Genomic DNA, 27729 nt, shown 5'->3' with positions numbered 1-27729 from the left:
GGTTATCTTTATGAAAAAAGTGAGTTGGGGGAGGGTATGAGGGTGGCTTCTGAGGCTATCGACAATGTTTTGTTTCTTGGCACAGACACCTAAGTGACAAAACTTAGTTCTCGGATCCAGTTCGATGGAAAGAGGGTAATAAATTAAAACAAAAGCTCTGGTTGGCAGGTTATAGATATATTATATTTATTATATTTATATTTATATATTATATATATATTCAGTGATCTCTATATACTTGTATTTGCACATTTTAATGCCTGTTTATTACACTTCAACAAAGTTTACTTCAAAAAGAAAAAAAAAGTCATCAATCTAGAAAGAGAACATTATTTCAGAAGTCCCATTTGCTCTACTCCAGTTTATACCTCTCTTATCCTGAGATAAAGTTTTTATCTCTAATGTATTAGCTTTACTAATTATATATGTATTCATAAATAATAGGTTTTTCAGTATACTTAGTTTGTAGTTTTATAAATAAAGCCATGCCGTATTTGTTTTGTGATGTTTTCTTGTTATTAACATTTCAATAACATTTCCTTTTCTGTGACATCTAGGATTTTTTAAATTGTATGTCATTGCTCTTGTGAAATTTTATAGCCTTCAGGAAAAATGTTAAGACTCTTTTATTAATCATAATAACTTATGTTTAGATTTGTCTAGTTAATGTTGATATACAAATATACAATCTGTTAAAAGGGGGAAGATAATAGTTTTTTCCTTTCTAGTCATTATATTTAAAATTTTTCCTTTTGTCTTATAGGGAATAGAAGTTGACTCCTGGTATACTTACCCCATGTGTTCCTAATTCTAAACAGAGTGTTTTAAATTTTTTACCTTTAAGTATTATTATACTTTCTGCCAATCATGTTTGTGTTTTTAAAATCCAAAGAAATTTCCTTTTATTTCTAGATTAACACCTATATCATGAGTGGACACAGAAATTTATTAAATGCTTTTTCTGCCTCTACTCTGGTAAACATAATTTTTTCCTCTAATTTTTTGATGTACTGAATCATAGCAATTGTTTTCCTAATGTTCAATTGACACCTAATTTTTGGTATAAACACAGATTTGTTTTAATTTATAATAATTGTTGAATTCAGTTAGGTATTAGGTTTTGTTTTTGTTTTAAAGGATACTGCATTGATGTTCATTCAGGTCCTATGACTTTCCTTTCTCACACCACCTTTAATCTGATATTTGTATTAGGATGAAGTCAGGTTTATAAATTGAGATGGAAAGTCTTTCCATCCTAATTTGAAGAGTTTGTGTCCAATTGAATTTATATTCTCTGTATTGTTTTGAAAAACTTCTCAGTTTAAAGTTTGGAGTTTTCTCTGTTAGAAAATATCTTACTATTCAGTCTATGTAGCGGTTTTAGGACTATTTGTCATTTTTTTCTTAAATCGAAATTTGTAATTTATATTTCTTCATAAATCGCCGTTTCATTCGAATTTTCTAATCTCCCTCTCTAAAGAGGGAGAAAAGAAAAGTCTTTTAGAGATCAGAGTAAGCTTGGATCCTGTGTGTTTACTGAACCCCTCTGCGTTGGGTAAAAGGCCCTCACAGTGACGCTTTGACCTGGTCCAGATGGTGCTTTTCTGGAGGTCTACAGAAAAAGAGCGCAGCCTCTTCAAGGTCCAGCTTTGATTATCAGAGCTTTTTTTTTTTTTTTTTTTTTGAAAATAATGTTCCTCCAGCATTTCTAAAATATGAAAAGTCTGCATAACAGACTTTGGGAAAGCCAGGATGTAGCGAGGAAGCCAGTTTTGTAAAGACTCAAACCCGGACCTCCAGAGTCCCCAGAAATAAGAGCGAGACTCCACAAGCCTGGGATTCCAGACCTACGGTTTTCGTGGCTTGGGCTACTCTCGCCTGCAGAGGGTGCGCTGCTGGATGGCCCACCCACCGGGGGCGGGTCTGTCAAGCGCGCGCCTTTCCCACCGCTTGCTTCCCGGCGCGTATACAACGAAAGGCAAGTCTGAATCTCCTGCGCCTAGGGTGTTTGGGGAAAATAAGACTGGGGAAGGCTTCTCCCTGCAAAACCACACACCATCACAACCAAGTGGTGGCACAAGGTGATAGGCATTTTATAATCATTTCATTAATTATTGGGCTTAAAAAAAAAGTCACATTGGAGAATCCTCAGTGGGGTCTATACTTCTTGTTTTGGTAGGAAGCGACAAGCCCAGGAAGAGGCCTCTCTTTAATCCCAGTTGCAGTCGTCGGCGGCGGGTCTGACCAAACTGAGGAAGTGGCAGGAAGGGTCTTTCTTGTCCACCGTGTGGTGATTTTCGTTTACTCCCAGTGGGTCTCAGTTCTGATGCAAACCGCGTTTGTAACCGTGATTACAAAGGAATGTTTAATTCTTTTCTTTCTCTATTTCTTTACGGCTTAATTATTGACTGAGAGACACTATTGCATTATGCAAATTTGGTGTAAAATTTGGTAATAAGGGCAGGTATTTGGAGAAAATCAGAATTCTCTTTTCGTATCATTCCCCTGCTCTTGTGAGACACAAGAGAAAGGACTTAGCTTTCGAGTATATGAATTACACCATATTTGAAAACAGGTTATTAGTGAAGATTTTATCATTCTGCTAAGATTACAGAAAAACGTGTATTGATGTACCAACTACCTAGCGCAGGGAGCGCAGGGACTCCAAACACTTGTTATAATTTTTCGCCAGCTCATGCATCCAAGACCACGTGGCCTAATGGATAAGGCGTCTGACTTCGGATCAGAAGATTGAGGGTTCGAATCCCTTCGTGGTTGCATTACTTTTTTTCTTTTTCACGTTTCTCTCTCTATTTCCCAAGCACCACTGTAGCATCCGATCCACTTTGGGGAAAAAAGCGTCTCCGCTACTCTTTCAAGTGGGAAAGGAAGTTCTACGTCCAGTAGACCTCTCTTGAGATCCACTGTATTCGACCCCTCCTTTCTTAACTTGTACAAAGGCTTGCACTCGGATAAGCAAACTACCCTTGTGTCGATTTGAGTGGGGTGGAGGTGGGGGCAAGGCGTGAATCTTGATCCTTGAGGACCCTCTTCTAGTGGTTTGGGTGGGCCCTGGAAGCGAGGTGGGAGCGTCAGGGACTTATGTTGAGGATCTGGTTCCCTCTGGGCAACCACCTTTCTTCTTGCACTGGTCCACAGTAGGCATTCGGTTACGTATTCGGCCCGCAGAGACAGACACACTTACACACTAGGTATCTGGAGAACTTGGTCCTTTTGAAGTCAGGTTAACCAATGTCGCCCCCTTTCGAAAGAAAAACTTCCCACATTTCAAGGAACTGGAGAAACGTTATAAAACCCGTTTCTGATTCAGGAGGAGGCGACGAGCGACTGGACGCGGTCTCTCGGTTCCCGCATTCTCCCACCGAGTGGGCGGAGTTAGTCCGACTACCCGCAATATCCCGAAACCAGGTTTAAAAAGTATTGAAAAAAGTAAGAAGCAGCAAGCCAGGCAAAGATCAGGACCAAGAGTGAGCGGCTTCTCTAAAAATGGAAAGAATCCGGCCAATATATTTGCATATTTTGATGAAATGAACAATGTGAAGTATAAATCAGATTCAGGAAAGAATGACAGTTATAAATAATTTTAAATTATGAAAAAATTTAATTAGTTGCCAAATATCTTCTGAGAAAATTCAAAGCCTCCTTTCTTACCAAGTCTTTTGTGTTTTGATTTTTCTTTTCTTTTTTCTTTCTTTCTTTTCTTTTTTTTTAATTTATATTTTTGGTTGTAGTTGAACACAATAACTTCCTCACACGTGCTAGGTAAGCGCTTCACCACTTAGCTACAACCCCAGGCCCCAGGTATTTCTTTAAAACGCTCAAAGAAGAAATAAATCAGAGATGCACATTCTTCCACAGTGTGTGTGTAGGGGGAGGTATGTGTGTGTGAAGAGGAGACCCACAACTACTCATGCAGAATGCCATAATAAGATTCCAGATATATCCTTCATAAACAATTTTATCCAGCCATAATTGCCACAGAATGAGCTACACATGAGCTACACATGTGTTTGACAATTCATAAAATCATCATTACAATAAAAACAATGAACACAGATAGAACTAATTGGGAATTAATAGAAATTAATAATTATACTTTAGTTATTGTTAAAGCTTGCACAGAATTGTGGGTGCCTGTTAATTTGACTCGTCCTTGGTCTGATTCATTGTCTGTTATTCATTTGTACAATGCTATTCAAGTTTTGTTACATCGCTCTTGACGATTAATAGGAATAATTATAGCTTCAATCCTTGCAGTTGCTTCTGTAACTGCCACTGCTGCAGTAGCTGGCCGTTACTTTACATCAAGGCATTCAAACTGCGGATTTTGTGAGAACATGGCATCAAGATGCTCATTTATTATAGCAACAACGAAAGGACTTAGACTCTCAATTGGCTACAGATGTGATCAATTTACAACATACTGTTTCCTGGCTTGGCAATCAAGTGACTATCTTGACTACCAGAAGTGTTCTGAAGTGTGACTGGAATTCTTCTCATATTTGTGTGACTCCTGTACCATATAATACCAGTGATTCCTGGGAAACTGTTAAAAGACGGTTAAACGGATATCAAAATTTAACTTTAGAAATTATAAATTTGGAAAAAACTATTATAGACACCTTTAGTAAGACATTACCTGAATTAATAGGATCTGAAATTTTACAAAAATTGTCTTCAAGTATTGCTAATTTAAATCCTTTGTGTCATTTCTCTACCTTGTTGTCAACTTCTTTAGGTAACGCTGTAATAATTTTTGTTTTGTGTTTTGTTTTGTATATAGTCTTCCAACGCTGGAGAAAGCAAAGGCAACTGAAACATGAAACCTCTCTTATCGCTTCTGCTATGGCTGATTTACAAAAACAAAAGGAGGGAAATATAAAGAATCAGATGTGACTGCGTAACTATTACTGTCCTTGATGGAGTCTGTCTGCAAATGGGATATTCTGTCAAGGTATAGATAGGTAACAGCGAACATACTTGTCTGCTGTCCTTGGGAAGGCCTACTTGCAAACGAGAGGCTCCTTCAATGTTTAGATAAGGCAACAGCAAACATGCTTGAAAACGAGATGTCTACTGTCCTTGGGAGGACTTACCTACAAACGGGATGTTCTGCCAAGTGGGCTAGGAGGGCACTAAGAAAAATTTTATTATCTGTTCTTAACAGAGTAGAGCTCAACATGCTCCAGGCCGAGAATAGATTAGCCATGAGAAGTGGATCACTTCTGATTAGAAAGTAAAACATCTGTATGCTATGTTTAATTAGCTGAAAGACCTGATTTATTGATGTTGGAAGGCTGCCTTCTTTGTTCACAATACTATAAAAAGATTGCTTGTATACAATAAAGGACTTTTTTTTTTTTCTGCTGCTGCTTTGCTTGCTCTGCTTCTTCTTTCTTTCTCATGCTGACCTGCGAGTGAATTACTGCAACAACCCCCCAAAGTTTCCTCATGCCCTCTGTACTTTTGAAATCCCTGCCCCCTCCCACAATACTGATCTGCTTTCTGTAGTGCTGTTTGCAGTTTTTAAAACATCATGTGTCTGAAGTTTTTGTAATTTTATGTTAGTGGGACCATACAGTATGGAATTTAGAAAATTATTTTTGTCATAATCATCATCTTGAGATTCATCAATGTTTTTGCTCACATGACAAATTCACTTATTATTATTGCTGGATGGTATTCTGTCCTATGGATATACTTCAATTTGTTCAACCTGTTGATGAACATTTAGAATATATCCAGATTTGGGTTAATATAATAAAACTGCTATGAACATTTGTATGAAGTGATTTGTGTGAATATATGATTTCATTTCTCTTGGGTAAATACCTAGGAGTTGAATGGCTGGGTCATATAGATAGGTGTGTATTTTTTTTTAATTATTTTTTTTAAAGGACACTGCCGAACAAACTGGTATCACTTTTGTACATAACCTGATTGGAACATTACAAGAAAGGAAAATCATAAATCAATCTCACTCTTGAAAAATAGATGTAACTCATCCTGAAAGTTAAGGAAGGAACTGTACACAGTTGTTTAAGATGAATTATAAGTCATTTTTGTCTCAAAAGTCTAACTTATCTTAGGCTCTAAGAAAACAAGGTGGGTGTATACTTAGAAATAAAAATAAAAATTTGTGATCACCTTAAATATAGATAGAAACAGTATTTGATAAAATTCAGCATTAAATAGTGATCAATACTAAAAGCATCACAGAAGATGATTTCTTTAACCTAGTAAATGACATATTCAAAAATTTTATAGTAGATATCAATCATAAATGGGAAATAGGTAATACTGAAAACAGTCCATTTCAGACTGGTAACAAATCAGGGATGACAGTTCTTATCACTTCTATTCAAGATTACAGACTCCTGTTTGCCTTATTTATTGCCTTTTGCAGACAGTTTACAAATAATAACAATAAAAGCTAAAGTGATTGGAAAGGAAGAAACAAAATTGTCATTATTCTCAAATGATATGATTATATACAAAGGTAAGTTTTGGAGTTATGATAGATCTATTATAATATAGTGGGTTGTAAAATCTAATAGATTGTAATATATTGAGCCGAAATGAATGAAAATAAATTATATAGCATATGTTACATGAGAAAATGAGGAAATTCTAAACTCTTCACTGTTTTTATGTACAATAAGCCCTTTTATTTTATTTACTCTACATGAACTCCAGAATGTGATAGACAAACTATCTATTCTTTATTTTTTATTTTAATTCATCACTGATAAATGTCACTCAGAGCTACAGACAAGCATGTGGAAAATGTGAGCCATACTTGCTCATTCAGACTGCCACTTACTCTAGAGATCTGGAAGTCCTGGGTCTTTCAGAGTGAGAACTCTGAGCTTGGTGCGAGAACCTAAGAAGACTGAAGGTTATCTCATTGTTAAATTTGAATAGCCTGAGACCCCAAATGATTCTGTAGTCTTCCAGCTATAGCAAGAACAGAGAAAACCCAATGCATGGGATAATGAGATGATCCTCAAAAGTAATAAATAAATAGCTATCTTATCTTAAGCTCTTACTTTATGCTCAGAACTTTATAGTAAATGCTTGTATCCATTTTTTATATCTATATAGCAATCCTTCCTCAAATTTAGTGGCTTAAAACAACAATTGTCTACCATGTTTACAATTCTGCAGGTAAACAATTTGAGCTAGGATTAATTGACAATATGTTGCTGGTTTTGTGTGGAGTCACTCATGTAAATGTATTCAACTGGCAGCATGGATGGTCCAAGTTGAGGACTGTCTGTAACTTGGACTCGATGGAATAAGACAATCCTAATTCATCCTGTGCAGCTTGTCAGTTGGAATGGCTGGAATGGCTGAGATGACTGGGACTCTAGTTAGTCTATCCTCTAAGAGTCTAGATGAGGTTTCTTTATACCATAGACCAAGATAACAGGAGGGCAAGAGGAGAAGTTGCAAGGCTTTTTGGAATTCCCAAAATATCATTTACACACATAGTTTCCACAGCATTCTATCCATCAAAGCAAAAATAAGACAGCTGACATTCAAAGGGAAGGGAAATAGACCCCATTTCTTGAAGGACACCAATGCAAATTACATTACAAAAGAATGTGTTTAGGGAGGGAATTTGTGGCCATTAAACAATTGATGACTTATTATTAAAAACTGTGAATAGCTCCTATTGACATATCCATTGTACATCTTGGTAAGTAAGTATCCACTACCATTTCTTAAGCTTTGGTCCAAGTTGGTCTGTGAGTCAGGTTTTAGACCTACATTTCCAAGGCAGGCAGGTAGGGTTGGGACCAGTGAGAATGTTGCACTCCAAAATGTAGCAGTAGCTGGAACAGAACTGGTAATGAAGAACATTTGCAGGTGACAATTATAAATCTTTGGTAAAGTGGAAGAGCTCTAAGCCTATCTCTAGAATGTCTCAGACAATGTTTAAAATCTGGAGGGTGAGGGGCTGGAGTTGTAGCCCAGTGGTAGAGGGCTTGCCTTGTATGTGTGAGGCACTGCGTTCGATTCCAGAAGCTCATATAAGTAAGCACATATAAGTAAGCATTTTAAAAAAACATCTAAAGGCCCATCAACAACTAAAAAATATTTTTAAAAAATCTGGAGGGTGAGATTAATGTCTCACACACGGGCTTCCTGCTCAACTCTAAAGGGTTGGAAGGGGGCAAAACTTTTCCAAGTCTTTTTCAAGACTCAATACCTGTGTCTCAGTTGTTAACTATCGGCAATTTGGACTTATTAAAAGTGACAAGAATTCCAGAGAAAGTCCAAAGGAATGAAGAAACTGAGGTAAGGAAAACAGGTTCAAGGACAGGACATTTCCCACTAAGATAATTAGTTTTAAAAATCTCCCTCATTTCAAGAGCTGATAAATCAGAAAGAATTATTTTTCACTAATTTTTCTGTGAACCCGAATTCTAAGCCTGAGCTATGATGCTCAAGAAGCTATGGAATCAAATACTGTGAACAGGTGTTTCAGCAACTGCCAAACAAATGTTGTCAAAGCTTTGGTTGAGAAGTCAGCATCAAAAGTTAAGATATAGTGACATCCATCACACACAATCTTGGAAATCTTCAGATAAATCACAGTCAGAGCCGGGGAGTGGTATCATAAGTCACAATATAGCTCCTTAAAGGGGACTCAAATTTAGTGTCTTTTTTATTTGCATAGAGAATAGTAAAACTGCTCCAGGTGAGGCTTGAACTCACAACCTCGGCATTGCTCACAAGTCGTACTGTCCTATAAGTACCGCGCGCTAACCGATTGCGCCACTGGAGCCACCGCAGGTGGTACCTCGGGGACGTTAAGTGAAGATACATTTACAAATGAAGATTAAAGAGTAATTGCTCTTAAAGTTTTGTTTTTGATGCTAAATACTATGAACAAAAAAGACACAAGGTTTCCACGAATGGGATTAAAAGACGTAAACAAGGGAACTCCGGAATTAGCCGAGTTTGTCTTTCCTTGTCCCACCCCTCGCTGCAACACAGAGGCACGCAGAGACTGAGGGTGGCAGTCTTCAGTACCGTGGTTAGATTGAAAGAAGTCACTTTAGCTCAGGAAAAGATGGAAGCTAAGATGGCTGCATGCAAAACAGACGTTTCGCTCTGAAACTGTGCTTCTCTTGGACCTTATATCTTCGCCATTCTACTTTTCTGCACTTCCACTCTGCATTCAGCTAGCCTTCCTTTGCTTTAAATGCCGCTGTCTCAACCCGACCCAGTCACTCGCCCGCTTTTAATCTTTACTTTGCTACCCTGAAACATTCAAAGAGATACTTCCTTTACCAAAAAAAAAAAAAAAAAAAAAAACTTTTAGATCTACAGCACTGCAAATAATAATAATGATAATAATTATTATTTATTAATACAGAAAGGAAAAACACTTTTTAAATTATGATTGCAATATAAGCTAAACAAATGCAAGAAAACAATAAAATATTTTTGAAAAATTTCTGAAGTCTTATATCTTGAGAAATCCATTGTTAGCATTTGTTGTTTTTTGTTTAGGCTTTTTGTTTGTTTGTTTTTGTTCTATGAAGAATTACACGTATAGATTAAATATTTTTAAACATCTTCGTTAAAGGTTTCAAACAATGTGAACAAAATGGCCCCTCTTACCAGCACATTTCTTTTTATTTTTTTCAGACTGAATGTTCTTTAGTCCTTCAGTGACACATAGTTATCTAGTGGGTTTCCCATGATAAATCCACTCTAGCATCCCACATTTCTGAACTTCTGATCCCTTAATTCTGCCATCTGTCACAGCAGATGACATTTCTACTATATTTAGCAAGAACCGTTTCTTTTTCTAAGCAGGAGGTATTCTAATAGCATGCTAGGTTCATGGCAGCATATAAAAATTCTGTATTCAGGGAAAATGCTACTATATCAATAAATTCTTCTTAGACTCTAGTTGTACATGGGGCAAATGCTGAGTGGATAGCAAACAACATCTACATTGCTTTCAAGCAAGAAGGACATGGGTTTAACCACTTTTAATAGTTTCAGGGGTCCTGGCAAATCTGGGGAATTTTGATGTTTTAATGCATCAATTCAAAGGTCCATCCAATGTCTCAGGGTTTTATTCGTTTCCAATCATTACCAGGACCTTGGCATAGGAGACATTGTGAGGATGGCCTTAGGCCTAAGCCTAGGCAACTCCATTTTAAAACTCCTGTTTGAAACCTGCAGTCTCACCAGGCACCCCTAAAGGAGCCTTCCAGTATGGCCCTGTGGCACAAACAAGTCACTTCTCCCCACCCTGATAAACTCAGAGTGAAGTCTCTGGCAGGCTGTCCTGGCCTGATAAAAGGGAAAGGCACCTGATAAGAGAGAAAGGTGAAAAGATCAGGATGGGGACCACCAGACCAGATGTTTTAATCCCAGGGTAAATGATGTCACTGAAATACCCCGTGGCAGTTGATAAGGATTGAAAGAGGGGGTCAAAAGCCCCCAAATTTGGTACAAATAATAGAGCTAATAAACAGACATCCAGCCATCCGACAATGATGCCCTCATGCTGAGAGTCTGATGAAGACCTGGACTGACACCCCAACACTTCCTGATCCTCTCTGCATTTTCCTCACTGCTCTCAAACTCTACAGCCACATCTTGACCCTGGTAAGAGCTGTAACTTCTCCCTATGAACTTCTCCTTAATCAGCCATCAGCTCCATCCTTGAGAAGCCTGCCTTGGTTCCTGACCTGATCACCACGGTCTGAGTGAGTGTGCATCTGCTGGACTTAAAGCCTAAGGCTTGAGACTTTTGAACTGACACTTGAACTTAGCATGCAGGGGCAATGTCTATCATTAGCCAGTCATGATTAAGTGTGTTTGCAGTGCTTAGAATTAATTAATCTGGAATTGTTTGCTGTGAATTGATTATGTCTATTGCAGTGCCAAGCATTAAGGATTATTGTTTTCTTGATTAAGAACCTATAGAGTGAAATTGTATTGAGTGAATTGAGTGAATAAAGCATTGAAAGGGGCAGAAGTGCGTGGACATTCTTTATTTCTCCCCCTGGACTGCATAAGTCACACCTTTTGCCAATCGCAATAATAATCTAGGTTTGGAATACAACTTTCTTTGAAATTCTGCTATTCCTATGATTAAGTCTTCGGCCAGCACCTTGGCTTTTTGTGTCCTGAGTTGCAGGATATGTTCTTAACAGGATCCCATGGTGGCATCCTTTCACATTGAGACTTTTTAAGTGATATATCATCCTCAACTTTTAATTGTCTCTCTCCAAAGCATTAATTTCCTCTAGCAATGACCATCCAATTCTATTACTGAATAATTACCAATCCCCCCACGTTTTTTAACCACCCGATTCATCACATCTGCTGGTGCATGTGTGCATATGTCACTCATCCAGTCAGCCACCGCTGAACCAAACACTGAGGGAAAGGAGGCACCACATGGGGAAGCATCCCTTGAGGGATGGAGTCCTTTGTCACTTCTCATGAACAAGTAATTGGATATTGGCTATCCCAGGAGGCAACAAACTTGGCCTAAAGCAATTCCCAAAGACAGGTGACAACTAAAAGCCATCAAGTGACAACTTTCCAAACATCTGAGAGGATAAATCCCTTTGTCGGGGGGAATTTCGAGAATTCTGAACAATACACCATCAGTAAGCACTAGGAGGAAGATAAGATGAGTTCAAGTACAAGATGGAATTTTAAAAACCACAGAGATCTTAGATGCTGCGTAAAACTTTTATTTGAGACAGTAACAAGGCTGGTTCTGAAGCTGAGAAATCTGGGGTTGAGAGGGGAATTTCATCCCTCAAAAGATAAAAATCTGTCCCCATCCAGGAACCATAATCTGAATACACTAAGAATCGGACAATAAGGAGGGGCTGGGGATGTGGCTCAAGCAGTAGCGCGCTCGCCTGGCATGTGTGTGGCCCGGGTTCGATCCTCAGCACCACATACAAAGATGTTGTGTCCGCCAAATAAATAAATAATCAAATTAAAAAAAAAAAAAAAGAATCGGACAATAAGGAAAATTTTTACAGGACAGAACAGAGAAAAGTCCTGGGTCCTATTATCATGGAGACACCCTCCCTTCATCTAAGTCATTGTTCTTGCTCCTACTTTCCCTTAGGGTTCTCACTGGAGAATGACAGGTGGAGGGAAATGTCATGGGTGAAAACTATTCCAAAAGACTTAGAAACTGACAATACATGGTTGTCCTACTAAGAAGTAGAATATAATTTGAATGACTAGATCCCCATGCTCTTTCTGTACCTTCAGGGTGGAAAAAGGAGGAGTCAACATGCAGGGACATCCTTCTTCCAAAGATGATGGAAAACTAAGCCATTCTCATGGAAGGATGATTTTCCTTTTATGGATATGAATTATACAAACTGTAATGGAGGCCTGAGGATTAGGGTTTCCATTCTTTTACTATTGACCCACACACTTTTTCCAGGAGAAAGGGCAATAGCCTTCCAAATACAAATCTACTTGGTGGAGAATGGGAACTTTGGCAGAATGAAGATAACTTAGTCAAAAGGAGGCCATTTAGGAAAAGAATATGGTGAAAAGATGAAGTTTTTCAGAACAGGTCTTTAGGTGAGAAGCAAGATGGCTTCTGCCCCCAACTCAGTCTTTTTATTTAGTGTTGAATTGCTTCAGGTACACCAGGATGTCTGACTTGACTCTGCTGATTGTAGCACGGTGGAACCATCGCATGACAGGGACTCCATCAGGCCCCACCAAAAATTTTTCAAAGTTCCAACGGATGTCATGAACTTTTATGGGTTCCCAGGAGATATATTTTAATGAGCCCAACATCTCAGATGGATGAGGACAGGAATGCTGAAGCAGAAAGATGGAAAAGAGAAACAACACATCACTTTTGCTACCAGATGATCAAGGTATTTTTACTCAGAAGTAATCCACTTCCTCCTGTATCTAAATATTTTATTACCTATGATTCCTGGTAAACCCCATAAAATTTCCAAAACACCACAATGTCAATTATCAGGACTGTTGTAACTATTGTAGCCAAATTCTGCTCCTTCCTTTTATTTTGTCCCCATAAACCCAACCCACAATCATGCCACCAGTGTTAAGATATGTCACCACTCAAGCTTCATTTTCCTTTTCTGCAAAGTGATTGACTTGGATTAAAATGTGGATTTCCAAGTTTTAGGGTTCAATGGGCCAATAGCATTTCAATAAATATCTTTTGGGGATAACTTAGAGTTAATGACATTATATCAAAGCAAAAATGTTAAATACCATCAATTCATCATCCTCATTTTAGAAACGCCATCCTAAGAATACATGTGTCATAATCTTTATTTTTTTAATCTTTATTTTTTAATTTTAGGTGGACATAATATCTTTATTTTACATTTATGTGGTGCTGAGGATTGAATCCAGTGCCTCGTGCATGCTAGGTGAGCACTCTACCACTGAACCACAACCCCAGCCCCAGTCATAATCTTTAAATAAAGGACAGCCCTATAAGTTAGATGAGTTGAATTAATGAAATCCTCTGTACATATTCTTTCTTCAGCTTACTGAGGATATACACAAATTTTAAAATGGGCTAGTCATGGTCCAAGTCCAGCATTTAGAAGTAATTCACTCTAGTGATATTTAGGATTCTTTTAGCTCTGGCACTCTCTTTGTCCAAAAACTGGTATTAGCAGCATGATGGCACATGCCTATAGTCCCAGCAATTTGGGAGGCTAAGGCAGGAGTATCACAAGTTAGAGGCCAACCTCAGCAACTTAGCCTAGCCCTAAGCAATTTAGTGAGACCCTGTCTCAAAACAAAAAATAAAAAAAGGGTTGGGGGATGTGGCTCAGTGGTTAAGCACCTCTGGGGCCAATCCCCAGTACAAAACAAACAAACAAACAAACAAATAAATAAAAACCAATGTTTCAACTAAAAATACCTACTACATTGTATTAATCCTGTTGATTTCTAGCACATTCTTTCTCTCTCTCTCTCAACTGTGATCTCATGTTACTATTTAGCCTGCATTATAGGTAGCAGGCACTCATTAAATGTACCTTAGATGAATGAATTAATGAATGTCAATGAGTAAGAGGGTGGTCCCAGTAAAAGCTGCCATTCCACACAATTCTCTCCCCCATACAAAGTCAGGGCCCCATAAACATTAACAAATTAAACCCAAATCTTATGCTGACCTGAAGATTCCCTCTAAAAAGATCAATCCAACCTCTAGGCATGATCTCTTGGGCACATTTCTACCATAACAATTCTGCACTAAGAATATTAGGGAAAAGGAGGAGGTTTAAGCCAGTAACTGACTCACCTTCAAGAAGGTGAAGACTTTCTGTTCTTTTTCACCATTCACATCTCCTTTCTCAAAAAGCTGGAAATTAGGTATATATCCTCCCCCTGGACGAACATACCTGCAATAACCAAATGTTCCCAGGAAGCTCCAGGATAAAGTTATGATGGGACACCAGATTTGAAGTCACAGGAAAGGGCAGAATGAGGAATAGATATAATAGATGGGAGAGGTGACAGAAATAGGCCATTTTTAGACTTTGGGCTCCTTAGTCACTATTTTATTCCACAATCTATCTTGGATCCTCTCATTGTTTCTGTGCCAATTATCTCTGTTCTTCTGCTCTTCCACAGTCCATCCAGTTCTCAACCAGGGGTGGAGACAAAATCTCTGGACACTACCAGACTCTTATCAAGGTAGATTAATGTTTAAAAAAATCAGTTTGCAGATACCCTTGAGCCTAATAATCCACTATCTTCCTGGGAGGTTTCTGAGATGGAAGAATCTCTGCAGATAGGAAAGATGGACAAGTGTCTCCTACTGGGTTTCAGGCAGGCACTTACTTGAGTCCAGGAAGAATCTCTGTGTTGTCTCCTGGTTCTTGCTTTCCAAACTGGTTGCAGGGAAAGCCCAACACAACAAAGCCAAAGGGCTTTAGCTCCTCCTGAAGTTCATTCAGTTCTGTGATTAGAAAAGGGACATGATGGCCAGCCTAGATAACCTTTGGGCAGAGAAGGATCCCTGGGGTTATTCATTCTACAGAGAAGGAAACAGAGACCAGGGAGGGAAATATCTCTAGATCAAAGAGGCTATGAGTAGCACAGCTGAAGTTGGACACCAGATTTCAGACATGCCTGCTAGACCAGTGAATATAGTACAGTATTTCCCAAGCCTGTAGCCACATCCAATCCTTAAAAATAAGGATGCCCATAAGTTTCTGATTCTATTTCTCTGAGATGGGACCAAGTCATCTTAATTATTCAAACTCCCGTGATTTTTAAACAAAGCCAGATTGGAACATCTTTACTATTATTATCGGTTTGCTTTCCCTGGTTGGTGAATTTACAGACTGAATCTTTCTTTCTAAAGGGAAGACACAGATGACAAGACTGAGCTTCTTTCCTCAGTACAGGCTGGCAGAGTGCAGATCAATCTGACAGAGCCAAAGAAAACCTGAGAAAGTTCAAGTTAAGCTTTCTGCTGCTCTTCAACCATCCTGAGGATGTTAAAGATGCTTTCTACCTAAAAGTCTTCAGTGATTTGCCAAACACGAGCTTCAGCTGCTTTCTTCTACTGCCAGGAAGTTTCCAACTTGTCGGCTCAGGCTTTTATAATCCATGTCTCTTTATTGACACTTTCTGGACCAGATGCCTTCAGTCCCTTGATGAGCACTAGCCAGTGCCACTCAGATTCAGCTCACCCAATTGGTATCTCCTTTTAGCCCCTTTCTTTAAAAGGAGAGACTGCTTTCCTGTTTTCACGTGAGTCCTCAGAACCTCTCTCCATGTACTTCCCTCTTGTCTTCAGCACTACAGATAATCCCTCCCTCTAGGAAAGAAAAGAAAATAGGAAGCCTGTCTTCCACTCCTTGAGCAACTATTCCTCAGTTTCTTCATCTGTTATGTGCAGAAGAAGATGAAATAAGTTCATTTTTAAAGTCCCTTATAAATGGACAAAATGAATTATGTTTAAAAAATAATATTCAGTCTTTTTTTTTTTTTTGGTACTAGGGAGTGAATCCAAGGGCACTTAACTACAGGGTCTCACTGAGTTACTTAGGAACTCACTAAGTTGCTGAGGCTGACTTTGAACTCACAATCCTCCTGCCTCAGCCTCGCAAGCTGCTGGATTACAGGCATGCACCACCAGCCCAGTTAATATTCAGTCTTAAAAAAGAAAGAGGAAATAAAATAAACTCAAAATTATGTTGTTAATTTAAAAAATAAGACAGCAAACATTCGCATCATGTTTTCAACTGGTAGGAAAAGCAGGAAAAATAATCCATATCCATATTTTATAAACATGATAATATAAGCTGTCTGAAGGGAGGAAAGGGAGGTGGAAAGATTTTTTTTTTCACTCTGAACCTCTTTGTTCCTTTTGAATTTTGAGGCTTGTGAATCTATTACTTCTGCAGAACACAACATAATTAAAAACAAATTCTTAGTAATTCAAATATATAAAGTGTATCTGATATAATACATCCTACTCACTATTCATTTGTTTTTAAGCCAATGGTCCTAAGAGACATATGAGAGAGACAAAATTCTTCCTTGAATAATGAACAAGGAGGAAGAAAACTACACCCAAGAGAAGAGGCAAGATTGACAGGGTGTATGTACTTCTATCATAGCCTCTTCTTCTGGCCCTTAACTCCAGTCAAATACAGCTCCAGGTACAAACTCTTTCCCCCCTTTCCTTGTGAAAGGATAAAAGAAACTGAAGTTAAAGACCAGGCATTGTAAAGCTTCTAAGCTGCAAAGCCTGAGTTAAAATGTAAAAGACCAGGTATTGTTAAGTTCCTATGCTACACTCAAAACCTGAAATTCCTGTAGCTGTTAGGACAATTCACGGGACTGCCCAGTAGATATTCCCCCTGACCATTTAGTTGTTAAATAACCTGGGCCCTGTGCAGTTTGGCACGTAGGCATTCAGGGCCCAAACCAATCAGTTTAAATGTGTACCCTGCTTTAGGACTAACCTATCACCCCCGCCCGACCTGTTCCCGCCAATGAATGTACTAATCATGTTCGAGAGTTGTTGTTCGCCTCATGATGATTTGTTCTGATGTATGCAAAGCCCCCGCCCTCCCCAAAAAGTGTACTTAAGCACTGCTCAACCCCTGCTTGGGGCTCTTGGCCGCTCTCCCTTCTTGAGTGAGCACGGAGCCCCAGCATGCTGGATCCTCAATAAACCCCCTTTTGCGGTTGCATGAGTCGGTCTCTTGGTGGTCTCTTCCTCCGTCGTTCGTCGGTCCCTTACACTTGTCACTATAAAAGACTTTGCAAAAGTCTCAAAAAACATGGATCTTTTCTTATCTATTTGCCAAGGAGACTTCTGGAATCTTCTATGAAGCTCCTAGTTCTTAGATATATATTGATTTTATTAGAAACTTCAGACAAAGCAGAGGCCAACCCTGGGAATATCAGCAATTTTTTTTTCTATAAAAGCTAAATAGTATTTTAGGCTTTGCAAATCACCTGGCCTTCATCATCACTACTCAAACAACTACTGAACTCTGCCTGTGGCATGAAAGCAACTTAGATAGTAAGTAAATGAATGAACATAGCTGGGTCCAATACAACTTGGTTTATAAAAACAGACTGGCCAGATTTGGCCTATAGGGCACAGTTTATTGACTTTTGACATTGAGAATAAAGTCATTTACCTATGAGTATTTATGTTGGCATATAATTAGAATTAGAATATAATTCCAAGTGTGATTTTTAGAATATCAAGTGTTATTTAAAATCAGTTGGAAAATTTAGTCTCAAAGACATATGGCTGTGAATTCTTACCAGGATATTGAGCTGTCAGGCCACAATAGGTGGCTACGTTGACAAAGAGGATGTACTTGCCCTCATACTGCTTGAATTGAATGCGTTCCATCCCATTAAGAGTGAAGGCCTCATAGTTATATATGGTGCCTTTTACATCTTTGTAGCAATCCATCTGGAAGATTTTAAAAAAATGATAATATTAGTGATAATTCCTGATATCTGTGTATTATTTCAAAGCACTTAAAGAATAATACAGGTATCAGACTCAGAGAACAAAAAATAATTGTCTAAGGGATCAATGAAAATATTGAAACTTGGGTTTTGTGACTTAAAAATCATTCCTTTTTTTTTTTCCCTCCAGCAACAAGTAGTCAAGTCTGTCTTCCTATTATTTGGGCAAAGGTAGGCTACTAGGAAATACTTGGACAAATATAAAGTGCTGAGAGCCATAGCTAAGTAAGAATGATGCATGGCAATTTCCTTGTCAGCCTACCCCATGTTGCTTAGAAGGAGGGCTCTCCATTGTGGAAATGGGCTTGCCTTGGACCCAAGTCATTTGCAGTGACATTGCATGAATGTTTGAGTAAGGTGACCCTGCTCAAGGACCAGGGTGGATCCAGGTTTAGGGCCGATCAGGGTTTAGGGCAGATCGGGGTTTAGGGCAGTTCCAGGTTTAAGGTGATTCCTGCTGGGAATAGGGCGTATCCTGCTGCCTCAGGCGCCCGCCCGCTCCTTGAGTTCCCGTTGAGTTCTTGCGGGATTCAGAGAGTATTTGGGATTCAGAGCCCGGTGGAGAGTGTGGATTTTCCCCAGAACATGCATGTAGAGTGCCAGTGACAGTTCGGGAATAAAGAATTGCTGTTTGAATCTACAAGGCTGTGAGTGGCTCGTGATTTTGTGCCCAGCCAGACGGCGGCAATAAAGAAAAGAGATTTGTGAGCTGGGATATGAGAAACAGAAAATAAGTGGGGCTAAAGAGAAAAGTACACTGCTTTCCAAATTTTTTAATATTCGTTTTTTAGTTGTAGTTGGACACAATACCTTTATTTAATTTATTTACTTATTTTTATGTGGTGCTGAGGATTGAACCCAAGGCCTCTCATGTGCTAGGCAAGTGCTCTACTGCTGAGCCACAATCCCAGCCCCTGCTTTCCTAATGTCTGTGAAAATTAAGCTATGTTTTAGCTCTGAATTGAAGTCTCAGAGAAGGGCAGTTTTAATTGCTTAAGTACTTCAGAGTAGCTGAGTTACTTTTCTTTCTCTAGGCCTTCTGACTTCTTAATCCAAGCATCAACATACTAGAATGGAAAGAATTTTAGCCTGGGAATCAGAAGCCAGATCTATTATTACACTCCTCTATGAACCTAGGTAATTCTCATCTTGGACCTCAGTTTCCCCATGAGTAAAATGCAGCTATAAGGAGGGCCCTCCAAGTTTAACATTCATCCCCATCTCACTTTTCTCCCTTCTGTCATGCTCTTACTCATGTGATGCTCTTGTATGTCAATACTGTGAAATCCCAGCTTTGGGGTAACCCCTGCTATTGCCTAAGAGAAGATATAGAGAGCTTCAAAGCCTATCTGCAAGTAGGTCACTAGGATCTGTCTGGCAGCATCTGACCTATTATAAACCCAGTTCCCCACACCATTGTGTTTTAGGTACCTAGTGCCCACCTTCATCATCATCAGCTCCATCTATCCTATTCCTTCTCAAATCTCCTGAACATACTTGAATGGATATCCACATAAAACAGAAATAAGTTTTATGTAACAGAAATAGGCTCTTCCTGAAACTTCCATTGCATGTACTTATGTTGAATTCTTCTACAAAGCAGTTCTCATCTTATTTTTCTTATTCTTGTCTATTCTTGCAGGGTACCTGTAGTACCCAAGTACTCTGAAGCCACAGTACTCACTAGCACAACCTGATCTCTTTCCCTATATTGAGGAAGCTGTTACAAATTGTCTGTGGACTACAAGGAGTATAATATAGGAAATACGAAAAGGAAGCTACTTGCCTGAACCCTCTAGTGAGAAAAAGGCAGAGAAACTGTTTTGAAAAAAAAGAGAAGGGCATTAGCTCCTAAGGAAGGTGCAGATTTAAACAGGATTAAACTAGATTTCCTGGATATGCAATGGACCAGAAAGAATTTTAACTAAACACTATCCGCCCCCACTCAGGAGTAATGTAAAACAAAACCCAACTTTTTCCAGCCCTACAAATCCAGTGATTATATCACTAGTACACCAGATTGCAGTTACTCAGTCCTTCTCTTAGGGAGAAAGCTATTTTCTCTATATAAGTTTTTGTGCCTTTCTCTAAATTTGCACACTTATATGCACCAGTACTGAGGTGTGTATAAAGAGAATATTATATGAGAACATCCATTTCTACTTTCATGATGCTTGGTTCCAAGTCAAACAATTTTAAGAATTTGCCTTCTGCACCTCTTTCTTTTTCCCCCTATCACAATGAAAATCATGCTGCAAACAGGTTGCAGGGTCTTAGACTCTGAACTTGAAGACTTACTACAGATGTTGATTATTGTTCCTAGTTTATTTAAATCTATGTGATATGTCTGAACCCCTCCAGACACAACTTTTCTTTGCAGATTTTTATCAGTGCATTATAGTGGTTTTTACATAATAGTGAGATTTGTTTTTACATATTCATACATGCATATAATATAACATATATATATTCATATATTCTGGATTTTAATCTTCTGTCAGAAGAGTAGCTAGCAAAAATGTTTCTCCCATTCTGTAGGTTCTCTCTTCACCTTCTTAAAATTATTTTCCTTGTTGTGTAGAAGCTTTTTAACTTGATGCCATTCCATTTATTAATTCTTGGCATTATTTCCTGAACTTAAGGGATCCTATTGCGAACCTTATGCTTACGTGCTAGAACGTATAACTCTACGTCCCCCCACCTCCAGGAGTTGCAGAGTTTCGGGTCTAATTCTTAGGTCTTTGATCCATTTTGAATTTACTTTTTGTAGGGTGAGAGATAAGGGTCTAGACTCATACTTCTACATCTGAATAACCAGGTTTTCCATCATTGTTTGTTAAAAAGTTCAGGCTTGGGCTGGGGTTGTGACTCAGCAGTAGAGCGCTTGCCTAGCATATGCAAGGCCCTGGGTTTGATCCTCAACACCACATATAAATAAATAAAATAAAGGTATTGCGTCCAACTACAACTAAAAAATAAATATTAAAAAAAGGGGCTCAGACTCAGCTTTTATTAAGCAAATTCTAAGCCCAGAGTCTCCACACAAAATTAGGCAGCATTTGGTAACATAAAAAACCCTATCAATTCTGAAAATAGAAAGTCACCCAGCAACTTTTCTAGTCAATTTCAGATAGAGGTAAAGATCTTATCAGATTTGTCTTTTGTAGAACATATTATATGAATAATGATTGTTGCTCACCCACCCATGAGCTAGATTCTGTTAAAATAAATTAGCATTGAGTAAATTTATATCCAAGGCCCAAAGTGACAACCCACCATGTGAAGTTTGTTTCTCTCTAAATTCATGATTCCTTTTTGCCTTTCAGTCTTCTCATTCATTACTCTCCTTCCTTGGACTATCCCTTCCACTACCATATATACATGTTTTCTCAATAAGGCAATTAAGTCATAAGCTGGGAATAAAACTGAGGCCAGATTCCAAGACATCTGACTCCATATCCAGTTGTTTTAAGACTCCAGTTAATTTTTTCATGTTCCTGTGATAACTATGACTTTATCCCTAAAACTTACATGTAAGTGTTTCTTCACATTAGTGTTTGAGTGGACTAGAAAGAACTCAGGAAGAAACTAGCAAAAAACCCTTCCTTCACTCTCATTTGTGTCTAAAATGACCAGATTCAGCCTTTCCTCCAAACCTTAATCCCCACCTATTCTGATATCCACGTTAGTCCCACTCAGCTAGTGACTGATGTGGCTGGGAGTGGGGGTGGGGATGGGGCTCCAGGAGTCCTCCACTTGGAGATGGAGAGAAAGGATCACCATTTTATGGGGAATGAAGAAGATTCAAGGAAAAGAGAAGAAAGGTTTAGGAGAACTCACAAGAAGGTAGAAAGCCCAAGTCCAAATCTTGCAAGAAGTACAGAATATAGAAGCAGGACAGAAGAGTAGAATACAATGTTCTCTCTCACTGATAATCAAAGAAGTATGAATAAGAAAAGATACATGTTTACCCTCTCCTGCCCTCTCTGGAGCTCACTTACCTTCATCTTATCTTGCTTGGCATCTGTCGGCATGAAGTCAATAAGAAGAAAGAGGAAAAGACAGGAGGCTCTTAACTGTGCCATCATGACTGGTGTTGTAGATCACTGATCTGAGAGCCTGAGTGAGGTCCTTATGCATCTCCAACAGTCTTTTGTTACTTTGGCAGAGACTGGCCCAAGCCTGAGCAGGCCAATTGCAGGGCCTCAAGGATTCCTGCCACATGAAGACTGGAGAATTCAAGCCACATCTTCGCCTACACATATGCCCATGAGCACTGAGTGCTCATTAGTGCGATTAGGACCTGGGACTCATATAAATTCTGAGAATTATGAGAGGGTGACGGCAATCCCTCGGAGGTCCTTGAAGACTATTGTTTGTTTTTCCTGAGCAGATGGGGATGTCTAGATGTAGATGCAGCCTCCCAGATTTCCTTGCAAATGGGTTTAGACATTCTAAACACTATTGCTAAGGTGTTTAGCTCATTGGTATAGTGTGGCTTCAATGCTTCAATACACAGAACCAAAAGAGAAGAAAAAATTTGCAGATACCATGCCTAATATGATTACTTGAGGTTTTTTTTTTTTTTTTTTTTTTTTTTTTTAAATCAATGGATGAACTACCTAGCATCTGCTTGAGAGTTGAGAGAAAACTGGGGTAAGGGTTGTGGATATTTACAATATATGTAAAGAACAGCACATTGGTATATCCATTATAGAAATGCTTTTTTTCAAGGGCTTATAAATCAGTAGGGAAAAACTATCAGACGACAGAAAAATGGACACTAGACAGGAAATCAAATGTGGTAGGATACAATGTTCTCTCTCACCAATAATCAAAGAAGTATGAATAAGAAAAGATACATTTTACATTATCAGATTGGCAAAAGTTAAAAGGAATGGTGATGCCCAGCCTGGGTGCAGTCTGGTATTGGAAGCTCTTACACATTAGGTGGAGGAATAGGGAAATACAAATGTTGCCAACTTTCCTAGGATAATCTGCCATTCTGAATGCAATTCTTTTTAATAGTAAATAGCTTTTTTGAAATTAATTATAAGTTTAGAGGAAGTTGCAAGCACTCCTATTAATCTAGAAGCCCAAGGGCCAAGAAAAATCATGGAAGTAAGTCACATGCTACTGTAAAAATAAATATGCTTTGTCTCAGGCTGGGGCTGTAAGATGAGTAGTAGAGTGCTTGCCTAGCACTGGGTTCAATTCCCAGCACCACAGAAATATAAACAATAAATAAAGGTCTAAAAAAATACAATAACATTAAAAAAAAATAAGATGCCTTGACTTTCAACCAACACGTGAAACCCCATCCATTTGGTAGCAGCTTCCAACAACTGCTCTTAGTCTTCTGGAATAAATGAATTGATAAATGCAGACCTTGAGCCCTAGGAATTGCTGTCTTTCCCACATAAATAATATATTTAATTCCTATCAACCTCATGGAAGGCTGACTAAGTGCTGAGAGCCACGGCCGTGTCTGTATGGCCCCTGGCATTTTGCCAACAGTATTGATTGACAGGCGAGGCATTACTATCCGCCTCTGCCACAACTTTTGAGTTCTCGCACTATTTTGGAGTTCTCGTGGGGATTTCCAGGGATTCCCCGAGAGTTCCCATTGGTTGGGGAAGTGCAGGAGGAGGGATTTCCGGGAGAGATATTTCCGGCTGGGGGTTCCTGGACAAGCCACGTGGCTTTCGGGAGGATTCCCCTGAGCTGTGTGAAGTGTTTTCCTGCAGTTCAAAAATAAAGTTTGTTCCTGCTTCAGTGGCTCGTGATTTGTGCCCAGCCAGACTGCGGCAACTAAGACCTTCCTGCCTCTTGTTGTCAGTACAACTTTATTTTTGGGATCTCAGGTGCTAATATTTGAGTTAATCTTACTTCAAAATTCATGATCACACTAGGTTGGTGGAACATGCCTGTAATCTCATGACTCAGGAGCATGAGGCAGGAGGATCGAAAGTTCTAAGCAACTTAGAGACCCTAAGCAATTTAGCTACACCCTGTCTCAAATTTTAAAAATATAAAGGTCTGTCCAGTGTGGTAGCATATGCCTGTAATCCCAGCGATAGGAAGCTGAGACAGGAGGATCTTGAGTTCAAAGCTAGCCTCAGCAAAAGCAAGGTGCTAAGCAACTCATGAGACCTGATCTCTAAATAAAATACAAAATAGGGCTCGGCGAGTGTCCCATAGTTCAATCCCCAGTACCCTAAATACATAAAGGTCTGGAGATTAAGCTCAGTCATAATTGGGTTCAATTCCCAGTACCCTTCCCCGACCTCTGTAAAAATCAAGATCATTTGTCCTTGGAAGACTTCTCTCTTGTCTTATTTTGTTACTTATACCACTTGATTTCCAAACTCCACTTTTCTTCTCCTTACACATAGGTTTGTTTAATATGTTTAATATTCACAGTTTGTATGCTTGAAAAACTTATACATTCCTTGTCAAATCATCAATTCCTTGAATAAAAAAAATTACTTTTTTCCCCCATTTGGATCTCAGTTTCAAAGGTTCGATTTTTAAAAATTTATTCTTCTTGTTATACATAACAATAGAATGTATTTTGATATATCATATATATATATGGAGTATAACTTCCCATTTCTGAGGTTATACATGATATCGAGTTACATGGATCCATATATGAACATAGGGAAATAATGTCCAATTTGTTCTACGGTTTTTCCCAATCCCATCCCCCTCCCTTCCTCTTATTCCCTCCCTCCAGTCTCCCTCCCCACACCTATTGTGAGTCAGCATCTGAATATCAGAACATTGGGCCTTTCAATTTTGGGGATTGGCTTATTTCACTTAGCATAATAGTCTCCAGTTCCATCCACTTACCAGCAAATGCCATAATTTCATTCTTCTTTATGGCTGAGTAATATTTCATTGTGCATATATACCACATTTCCTTTATCCATTCATCTGTTGAAGGGCACCTAGGTTGTTTCTACAGCTTAGGTATTGTGAATTGAGCTGCTATGGACATTGTTGTGACCATCACTATAGTATGCTGATATTAAGTCCTTTGGGGTATATATCGAGGAGTGGAATAACTGGGTCAAATGGAGGTTCCATTCCAAGTTTTCTGAGGAGTCTCTGTTCTGCTCTCCAGAGTGGTTGCACCAATTTGCAGTCCCACCAGCAATGTATAAGCATACCTTTCTCCCACATCCTTGCCAATATTTATTGCTACTTGTATTCTTGTTAATTGCCATTCTGATTGGAGTGGGATAAAATCTCAGTGCAGATTTAATTTTCATTTCTAATTTGCTAGAGATATTGAACATTTTTTCATATATTTGTTAACCAATCATATTTCTTCTTCTGTGAAGTGTCTATTCAGTTTCTTTGCTCATTTATTGATTGGGTTATTTTTTTTTGGTGTTAAGTTTTTTGAGTTTTTAAAAAATATTTATTTTTTAGTTATAGGTGGAGACAATGTCCTTTATTTTGCTTTATGTGGTGCTGAGGATCAAACTCAGTGCCCCATGCATGTTAGGCATGCACTCTACCTCTGAGCCACAACCCAGCCCCCGTTTTTTGAGTTCTTTATGTATCCTGGAGATTAATGCAAAGATTTTCTCCCATTCTGTAGGCTTTCTCTTCATGTTCTTGATTATTTCCTTTGCTGTGAAGAAGGTTTTTAGTTTGATGAAATATAAAGTTTTGATTTTTTAAGTCTTAAATTTATGGCACTTGATCATCATTAGGCTATGTAAAGTTTTTCTCATTATGCAAATAAAATATTTTTTTTCTTCTCCAATTCACTCCCACCTTCCTAAATCTTAAGAGTGGCAAGGAAACAGATATTACAGACTAGAAAGTTGGTAACCTTTGTTATATTGCCACAAAACTTTCAGTAAAACTGTTGCCTATGATGACTGAGATGGTGAAATGATAAAAAGACAGGTGAATACTAGTATGTACTAATCATTCTTAATGCTTTGGAACTACAAGAAATGGGTGAATTTATCAACTGGGCTCTGGTGAGACAAATAGATGTTAAAATCTATTTGGATTAGTTGAGTCTGAGGTTGTTTCTCCTTTACCACATTTCTCACTTTCCATTCCCTTCTTCCATAGGACCTGCACTGTGAACTCAGCTGTGCTGAGCTCCCATGTTTAAGGAAATGATAAGTTCATCCTCTCTGGTTCTAAGTTCCTTCCCAAGTACCCTCTTTCCCTTCCAGAGTCACACAAAAAGCTGCCTCCTCCTCCTTGGAGCTGAAATCTAAATGGGGTTTAATTCTGGGCACCCTACCCCCCCTCTTGATATTTGCAGATTAAAGTATCAGGTTTAAAAAACAATGTACTTTCATTCCTCAATCCTTTCCAATATTTGTGACTCTAGGTAAATTGCCCTCTGTACCTCTGTAAAAGATGGTCCTCATCTGTAAAACTGGGAGACTAATATGAACTTCATAGGGTAAATTTTAAAAATAAAGAAGATATATAATTTTTTTTAAACTTGTGGTATTGGCCCTGGCCTGAAGTGCACAGATTATATAAATTAAACAGATGAAGAAATTGAGGTTAAAGTAAAAAAAAAATGACTTAAGTCAAATTATGAATTTAGTGATGGTAAAATTATTACACACTAGCTCCTCCCTTGCTGTTCTAAATTCCTTGCTTAGCCACTTTATCTTTACTTATCACACAATAAGTAACTCCTAGAGTTACTTAAGCTCTACCTCAATGTTAGACCAAGTGACCGTTAAAATTCTTGCTTTCCCAAGTTTCTGTTTCTTTTGTTTCAGTTTTCCTAGGAGCAAGAACCCCTCCTTGGAGCTTAGGCTCAGCATAGGTCACAGGGAGGGCACTTTCTGTCACCTTCCAGACTGTCTCTCAAGGCTTCTGTCTCTTCTCATCAGAACCACATATCAAATCTTTGTCATTTCTTTCCTAGAAGGATAAAATCATCTACTTGTCTTCTCTCTTTCAGGTTCTTCCCCTTCAATACTTCTCCTCTACCCTGCTATCTCTGCAAACTCTAAATACCCATCTGATAATATCCTTTTACTGATGAAAAAGCCAATGATGTGAACCAATTTATTATAGCCTCAAATCCAGAATCTCCAGCATGGTGTTCAAAGTTCTCCTATTGTGCTCTCAAGCTCCTTCCCAGTCTTTACTGCCAGTAACCACCACCTTCCCCTGCCCCTCCATCCCCAACCCTCCCCTGATCTCTCAGACAGAGATGAATTCTTTTTATTTCTCAAAACACAGAGACTGAACCTAGCGGCACTAAACCATTGAGCCACATCCCCAGCCCTTTTTTAAATTTTTAATTTTAAGACATGGTCTCACTAAGTTACTTAGGACCTTGCAAGTTGTGGAAGCTGGCTTTGAACTTGCAAATCTTCTGCCTTAGCCTCCCAAACTGCTGGATTTACAGGCTGAATTTAGATTCTTGATCTTGGAGATGAGTTGTGATGAGAACTTTAAGATCCCACATCCCTTATTCAGATTATACATACTCATGTACATACATACAATCACATGTTGTTTAATGATGGAAATATGTTCTGAGAAGTTCATTGTTAGGCAATTTTGTCATTGTGTGAGGATCACAGAGTATATTTACACAAATTAAGATGGCTATGACATTACTAGGCAATACAATCTTATGGGACCACTATCATATGCAGTTCATTGTTGACCAGA

The 27729-nt window shown here is 38.6% G+C and overlaps 1 protein-coding gene and 2 non-coding genes across 3 annotated transcripts; 1 reads left to right on the top strand and 2 right to left on the bottom strand.

Moving 5' to 3' along the window:
* Window positions 1-2705: 2705 nt before the first annotated feature.
* On the top strand, window positions 2706-2778 carry Trnar-ucg. Its single transcript has one exon. It is a non-coding gene; the product is annotated as a tRNA-Arg (tRNA).
* Window positions 2779-8720: 5942 nt separating this feature from the next.
* Trnai-uau lies at window positions 8721-8815 on the bottom strand. Its single transcript has 2 exons — window positions 8778-8815; window positions 8721-8756 (listed from the first exon to the last, which is right to left on the bottom strand). It is a non-coding gene; the product is annotated as a tRNA-Ile (tRNA).
* Window positions 8816-12657: 3842 nt separating this feature from the next.
* On the bottom strand, window positions 12658-22136 carry Gpx5 (glutathione peroxidase 5). The gene is made up of 5 exons (XM_015507169.1): window positions 22050-22136; window positions 17836-17989; window positions 14881-14998; window positions 14339-14438; window positions 12658-12864 (listed from the first exon to the last, which is right to left on the bottom strand). The coding sequence occupies exons 1-5, from the start codon at window positions 22134-22136 to the stop codon at window positions 12658-12660; spliced, it is 666 nt and encodes a 221-aa protein (XP_015362655.1).
* Between the last annotated feature and the right edge of the window lie 5593 nt (window positions 22137-27729).

The sequence above is a fragment of the Marmota marmota genome, unplaced genomic scaffold (genome assembly GCF_001458135.2).
Source record: "Marmota marmota marmota unplaced genomic scaffold, marMar, whole genome shotgun sequence".
Lineage (NCBI taxonomy): Eukaryota > Metazoa > Chordata > Mammalia > Rodentia > Sciuridae > Marmota > Marmota marmota.
The sequence above is the reverse complement of the archived record's forward strand: the minus strand, read 5'-3'. Positions and strand labels throughout refer to the sequence as shown.